This window comes from Ostrea edulis, chromosome 5, assembly GCF_947568905.1.
Source record: "Ostrea edulis chromosome 5, xbOstEdul1.1, whole genome shotgun sequence".
NCBI classification, from domain to species: domain Eukaryota; kingdom Metazoa; phylum Mollusca; class Bivalvia; order Ostreida; family Ostreidae; genus Ostrea; species Ostrea edulis.
Genome location: NC_079168.1, coordinates 15,925 through 23,623, shown reverse-complemented (window position 1 = coordinate 23,623; position 7,699 = coordinate 15,925). Strand labels below are relative to the sequence as shown.

The 7,699-nt window shown below is 35.8% G+C and overlaps 1 protein-coding gene across 3 annotated transcripts; it reads left to right on the top strand.

The window, feature by feature from the left end:
* Positions 1-4,657: 4,657 nt before the first annotated feature.
* Positions 4,658-7,140, top strand: LOC130054520 (adipocyte plasma membrane-associated protein Hemomucin-like). Of its 3 annotated transcripts, none has more exons than XM_056164486.1 (4): positions 4,658-4,815; positions 4,981-5,194; positions 5,470-5,780; positions 6,823-7,140. In XM_056164486.1, exons 1-4 carry the CDS (start codon positions 4,678-4,680, stop codon positions 6,991-6,993), a joined length of 834 nt encoding a protein of 277 aa, XP_056020461.1. In that variant the 5' UTR covers positions 4,658-4,677; the 3' UTR covers positions 6,994-7,140. The 3 variants fall into 3 exon arrangements, with proteins under 3 accessions (XP_056020461.1, XP_056020460.1, XP_056020459.1); XM_056164485.1 differs by having other exon boundaries at positions 5,437-5,780; XM_056164484.1 differs by having other exon boundaries at positions 5,434-5,780.
* The last annotated feature ends 559 nt before the right edge of the window (positions 7,141-7,699 follow it).

The window sequence follows — 7,699 nt, the reverse complement described above, 5'->3', positions numbered from 1 at the left end:
GTACCTATATACCTATGCTATTCTCAGTATGATTTCATAATACATTGGTAACTTAATTGTGAATATGGAATGATTCTGGGTGTGGCATTAGCCTTAAAAGTGGTGTGAGCTCTTATTCTTTTCAGTTAATTTTGCACGGGTGAATTTTGCCCAGTGGTTCTGGAGAAGATTTTCCTATGAATACATGAATTTACGACTTTTGACCCCTACTGTGGTTACACTATACCACCGGGGCCATTATTTTAAGAATATAGAATCTGCTCTATATCTGGATGCGTTTCTGTCTCATTTTTCATCTCCACTCTTCTGGTTCTTCAGAGAAGAGTTAAAGCATCACATGTACAACTTGTATCCCCTATATAGTATCTGCATTATGTCAGGAAGCTTTTTTGTAAATTCTAACTTTGTTTTGTGATATGCATATTATGAATTCTTTTTATGACATATTATGCAACTTTTACTCCCCTCTCAGGTGTACCCTAGCTTTTGTCACGTCATGGCTGACTACAAGTAGTCTGCCATTTGTGTGGGACGACCCAACATCAAGCGAAGAGGTAGCCCAGCTAGCCATAGATCTTGGAAACGGGGCAGTATGTACACATTTATATTGTTTGTATCTTTGGAACAACGTCAAACGATACCATTAACAGGAGGCCCATGGGCCACATTGCTCACCTGAGTCACCTTGGCCCTTATCTGAAGACTTCTATTGTGGCCCCAACCTATCCCGTAGGCCAATGATGATAAGAAGAAACTGAGTGATAAAACTGTTCCCAAACTTTAATAACAATACCCTGTCTCTGGTCAACTAAATTTTACATTGAATGGATACAGCCTGAATTGCCTAGGTTGCATAGCATATTGTGTCAATACCACTGAAAACTAATAATGAAAACCTATAACTTCAAGCGTAGTAATTGTAATAATGTATGAAATTCTACCAATTTTATTCATATAATTTAGGTGAGAGGAAGGACGAATGAAGACACCAAGAAACCTTTAACCGGTTGTCTTGTGACGGCAAATTTCGACCTCAGTGCAGCTTACAAGTAAGCATTTAGCAACTTTATAGGAGCATGAATACAATTTAAAATGAAAACTTTTATTTTTATAATTTTCTCATTTTTCATTTGACTGCCAATTGTTGAGTTGCAAGTGAAAGAAAGCACTCACAATTCTTTGTTATGAAAAGACATGGGTTTTTTTCCCCACTCAATATATATATAAAATATCACTATAATACATATAATACAAGATTTCATATATGAGTCATTATCAAAATCCGCCTTCTAATAATTTCATAATTTTAATTCAAACATTTCTGTATTTAATTATTCATTTTTTCCATGATACATCTGTAATAGATATAGACAAGAAAATTTATTGATAGATTATAGATTTATGAAAAGTCACTGATTTGTCTGTCCTGTTACGATGACTGTCTTTCCTGTTATAAGCAGGTCTCTCCTGTTACAGGTAACATAATCACTAAAATTTCTTTCATTTAATATCATTTTGTGCACCAAAGTCTATTGAAATATTTCCAAGTTGTTAATATCTACTATAAAAGAGTTTTCTAAAACTGTTTTGCAATAATTTAATAAGTTAATCATTTTAATAATGTACAGATTATCTTGCTGCTTAGAAATTGTCACATTTTGCAATGTTCATAGGTATAAATTGTTGTCATTGGTTGTTGTGAGAAGTGTTTTTTAATTTATTTTTATGGAAGACCTTTCCACCATCATGTCAATGCAGTTTGCAAAAGTTTCCATAATGATTTTGATTTTTTTATTGGCATTTTAAAATTTGTAACAGGAAGGACATACAGGTAACTCTCGAATTATCGCCACTCAATTCATCGCCATTTTCGTTATAACGCCGCATTTTTCTAGGAACATTTTTCCTGTTACTTAAAACTCTCGTTAAAACGCCAAATTCGCTATCGCCATTTGCCACAGTGTTTTCATTACAAAAGTCTATTTCAACATGTTAATTATCTCGATAAACCGCCATAGGTGCACATGGTCAGTGAAGCAGTAAATTGGTCATTATCGATCTCCGGCGTACACCTGGACAGAAGGATCCCAGTAATTGCTGTACATATTGAATAAACAAGAAAATTACTCGAGATGAACTGTAGTCAAGTTGTTTATACATCATAGAAACACATTTCAATTTAGCTATGGCTTCGCCACGAAAGAGGGTCCTGTTAAATTTCGATGAGAAAAAATCATTACGTACCTAGGACATCATCCAAAATGTACCCATCAGGATATTGCAAATCATTTTTTTTTTTGTTTTATGGGAAAAGTCTATAAAAAGAAGGACAGTGGGCGACATCTTAGCAGCAAAGGATGCAATTCTTGCAGACCCTGACCCAATCTCTGAAGGCTCGCCTGCCAGGAAACGGCACCGCAGTGCACTTAATACTGACTTAGAAAAGGCGTTGTTTATGTGGTTTACGCAAGTCAGGACAAAAGATAACTCTTACATATAAAAGAACGGTAACTCTATTTCTTCAAGATGGCAGTAATTCAATTCATCGCCAAATTCGTTATAATGCCATGATTTCATAAGAACAAAAGGTGGCGGTTTATCGAGAGTTGACTGTATTATGATGAGTGGTGTCTTTTATATATATCATCATATTCCAAAATTATGCTGTTTCTTGATCCGAGTTGTATCTTCTTAGGTTCATTATTATGTGTTTTATTTCATCCAATTTAAGATTTCAGAAACTTAAAATTTGTCATTTTTCAGAAGGTTAAATGTCTGCCGATTTTGATAATGACTCATATGTGATTTGTAAATGAGGCCACAAAACATTAAAATTGAACTCAGAGGCAATTGCTCTATAATATATATTTGAGTAATAGCACCTGAGTATATCGTGCATATTAGGGAAATCATTGTATAATTAGACTTAGGTCTACACTAGTGGAAATACCAGCATAGGACCTATTGTCCTTGACAACAATTATAAAAGTAAATTAAGTAATTGATTATCTGTCATGTAAATCTTTTCACTATCAATAGTTTACCAAAGATTTTATTTTGTCTAGTTCATAAAATTCCTCAGAAAGATATATTTTTATTATATGCCAAGGTTATTTTCATTTAGATTTAATCAAATGCATTATTATACAGATACTTCAGTCGACTCTTTGTCCTGAAAATTTATCCACTCAAGGACAAAAAGACTGGTGATGCCAGAATATTGGAAGAGGCTGCTAATGCATCATCCTCAGCACTTCCATTAATACTCAACATCATGTCAGGGCTGAGCCATGATGATATCCACAAGGAGGTGGAGAAAATCCAGACAGTGGAGATGGATATCCGTATTTTGGAGGGAATAGCCCTGCCAACAATCCTGGCGCGATAGGTGATTATCTTCAGAAGTTACAGCTACATGTATGGTCTGATGTTTAGTATTATTTGTACAAAGTTACTTTAAAAGGAATGGTTCATATTTTTAACCAAACAAATTATTTTTGATGTTTTAACATTTACAAGAGGCCCATGGGCTACACTGTACCAAAGCCCTAGCAGTTCTAGTTTTCAACATCTTTATTCCCACACTGTGGCCCAATTTAACTAGCCCCAAAGGATCACGGCATAACAGAATCCATTTTAAAAACCTTTAATTTTGACCTTGAGGTCAAGGTCATATGGAGGTCATGAAAGTACATGATACATCGTCTCATGGTGATACACTCATGTGTCAAATATGGTATGCCTATGTCAAAGAACAAAGAAGTTATGGCCCGGACACGAATCCATTGTAAAAAAAAAAACCTTCAATTTTGACCTTAAGGTCAAGGGTTAAGGTCATATAGAGGTCATGAGGGTACTCGCAACATCGTCTCATGGTGATCCACCTGTGTGCCAAATATGGTATGTTAATAAATATGACATATGAAGTTATGGCCCGGACACAAATCTGCACAGACAGACAGACGGACGGACGGACAGACAGACAGAGTGATTCCTATATACTCCCGATGTTCGGGGGGGGGGGGGGGGGGGTATAAAAATGTAGGACAACGACGGTAATGGCAGATAGCAAATTTTGATCAGAAAAGCTCACATGAGCCAGCTCAGATAAGATTTAAAGTTGATAACCAAAAATGGGATTTGTTTTAATGAAAGGATAACAGCAATTTAATATTTGAGCATTAATTCTGTGTTATGTAAACAATACACATTGTATTATTTATGTTTGGAAAAAACAGCATTTCAATTTTGCACAGTCACAATTATTAATTATACTTAAGTATCCTTGAATGTGATATATAATAAACTTTGATTGCAATTCATACATGGTCAACAGTTAGGAAACAATAACATACCTCCATTATTGCTTACATAACATACATGTATACTAAACTCATAAATTTGGAGTGTGTTGTTCAAATACAGCTGTTACAAAATACAGTGAAACTATGGGCATGATTTGTCAAGGCATGTTCTAAGAATCTATTGCATGGATTATTATGAAATATGAGATTACACAACTTCTGTATTTATATAAGGATGTCTGTTTTATCCATTATATAGCGTGCCCGCGGGGGTAATAGTCCCAAAAGGACAATTCTAGTTCTATATTAGATTATTATTATACTAGATTATTTTTTATTGTAGTTTTTAAATGCTGCAGGGCGTTACGATTTAATGGAGACAGTCCTCAACTACATTAAAGATGTCCTTATTCCATATTATAAGGAAATTATAAACCCCAGCATCAGGGATGTTGCAGATACACCAACATCTAATTTGATGAAGACTCTTTTGAACATCTGCACATCACAGGTATATACCTACAACATTAATGCTTTCAAAAGACTTGTACAAGCACTATAACCCTGTAATTCGATCACTACCATCTAGTGTACCAAATGACATTAGAATGTGGTGTGTATATAATGAAGAACTGGAGGGGGTCAAGTTGTAATATACGTTCATTTTATACCACAGCAAGGGAATGGTGTTACCACCATCGTTAATTCGACACTTGCTGTCAAGAGTGACAGCATTAAAGACCCCAGCCTTCGTAAGGAAATTCAGGCTCTGGGAGGCAAACTGAATCATTCGGTTCGACTAAATGGAAAACCGAAAAAATGTGTCACCATTCCAAAGACTTCCATGACCGAAGAGCAATGGAAGTCAGTGGCATCGGCTATGTTAAAAGGTCAGTTATTCAAGTCAGATATTTGCCTAATGCTATTGATTTGCCTAATGCTATTGAGCCATTGAAGACCTGTCAAAAATTATTTCCAATCCCTTTGATTTAAAATCAATGAAAATTGTCAAAAAAAGGCAAACATACTATCTTCAATTCAGTCATCTGTCAGTCACTCAAAAAGATCTGCCTGAGATGTCACTAGGCATTGGTACCAGTTCAAATCATTGATTATTGAAATGTTTCAGCAGCTGTACCACCTCCAACTACAACTGACCGGGCAGCTGTACCTCCTCCAACTACAACTGACCGGGCAGCTGTACCTCCTCCAACTATAACTGACCGGGCAGCTGTACCTCCTCCAACTACAACTGACGAGGCAGCTGTACCTCCTCCAACTACAACTGACCGGGCAGACAGGGCAGCTGTACCTCCTCCAACTACAACTGACCGGGCAGCTGTACCTCCTCCAACTACAACTGACGAGGCAGCTGTACCTCCTCCAACTACAACTGACGAGGCAGCTTTACCTGCCCAGGCAACACATAGAACTGTCCCGCAGTTGCCTTTTCCTATTCAGAAGTTACAGAAAAAGGTAGGCTGTTTTGTTGGAACTAAGACAATTCCTTGACAACAGTGAGACTTCAATGTCTGACTGTACAGGAACATAATTGAAGGAATATAATCTAGATTTGCTTTGTCTGCCCTGATTTGGTAGGAATCCTGCTGGGGAACATGCTGATGCTGTTCTACGTATACTCGTTCACATTTTCCCCATTTCTAAGATTCAGTCGTGGTGTACTTTCTTATGCCATTTAATGTTAATTATTTCAGTCAAGTTGTGCCAACTCTTTCACACTGAGTTTACTATTCTCAGTTGCACTTTAGTAATTGTGTTCAGATCTACAACTAAGTTTGAGACAGTAAAAGAAGGCCACATTGCTCACCCATTTAACCTTGACCCTGTCATTGTTCAGGAGTAGTTATTTCTATCAATCTGTATCACCATGAATAGGGCATGTGGTGTTACATACATGAAATTGTATTAAGCTGTCTTTTGAAATTAAGATCTATCTTCAAATTAATAAACATACATACCCTAAATCAATTATAGATACAAGTATAATAGATAGGTTTACTTTGATAAGTATATAAATGTAAATTGATTCAATTCAGCACAGGAATAATGTTACCACCATCATTAATTCAACCTTAGTTGTGAAGTCTGATCAAATAAAAGACCTGGAACCCCACCCCCACCCCAATGACAAAAAAACCCATTCCATTTTCCTGCACATTTATTCCCGAGAAGATATCTCATCTGTGAGGGGGGTGGGGATGGGGTCACTTTATGTGGACAAATTCCTAAACCCATATACAAGTGTATTCTTTCTGGCAATTTTGACTGATATTAGCCCATTTTTGGCTGAGAAGAGAAATTGCATATATGAGCACTTCCCCCAGCATCTTCATGCAAACATCCAGTCTTAGATTTTATATAGTGATGAGAGTAATGATTTATTATCGTTTAGCACATTTTCTTTAATCTCAAAAAAGAATGCAAAGTTAGTGGACTTGCGCAAAATATGAAATCATTGAGTTGCTAATTAATTTTATATACTATGATTTCCTTTCAGACAATCACCACATGCTTTAAATGCAAGAAAGTTGGCTCGAAGTTTTTACACTGGGTTGCATGTGATGGCTGTCGAAAATGGTACCACCGAAAATGCACCACCTTATCCTGCAAGGACTATCTAAAGTTAACGGAGGATTCTGTATGGAATTGTGACATTTGCATTGTGTAGGATAACTGTAGTGTTTACATGTATTAAAGCTGAAATGAATTAATAAATATAGTATAATTCTATATGTCCGCCATATTTCTCTGCTAATCCGCCATATTAGTTGGTAGGAATGGTTAAAAATCAATTACCATTCAGGTACAAAGAAAAGACCAGGCAAAGGACTAATTAATGATTAACCTAATTATGAGATATGAGAAAGATAACTCAATACACACGCTATGACAATTTAAGATGAAAACCTACATGTACAAATTCAACGATTAATAGAACCGGAAGTGCTGAAGATATTCAATTGAATCTTGGAAGACAGATTGTATTTATCATTATCAACAGTAATATTTGTCTGTAATAAATCAGGATTCTTATTTCTAGTTTTTGTAAACGTCATCCCCTTTAATTTTAAGGGCCTTGTATCTCGGAAATGACTGGGAACGAAAGTAGGTCACCAACTTTTTTGTTTTTCAAGACAAAATGAATCTTAACTGAAAAGTTTCATTGATTTCTATTGACCAATAGAAAGGTTTTAGGACTTTTTCTAAAATCAAGTCTAATTCACCGTCGTGCTTTTGACACCGGCAGTGAAGAAAATGGAAGTACTTTAATGACGAACAAAACTTAATATGCCTTCCATGGACAAAGCATATCTTTTTGAAATAGCAAGAGAGATAACTCTTAAGAACTTTTATTTGAAACTACCAATTTTTAA

Coding starts and splice junctions, on each gene's coding strand:
- LOC130054520 (XM_056164484.1), top strand. CDS start 4,678: ATGGAGACAGTCCTCAACTACATTAAAGATGTCCTTATTCCATATTAT. Junction 5,195..5,433: donor GGCATCGGCTATGTTAAAAG/GTCAGTTATTCA, acceptor GAAATGTTTCAG/CAGCTGTACCACCTCCAACT. Junction 5,781..6,822: donor TTCAGAAGTTACAGAAAAAG/GTAGGCTGTTTT, acceptor ATTTCCTTTCAG/ACAATCACCACATGCTTTAA.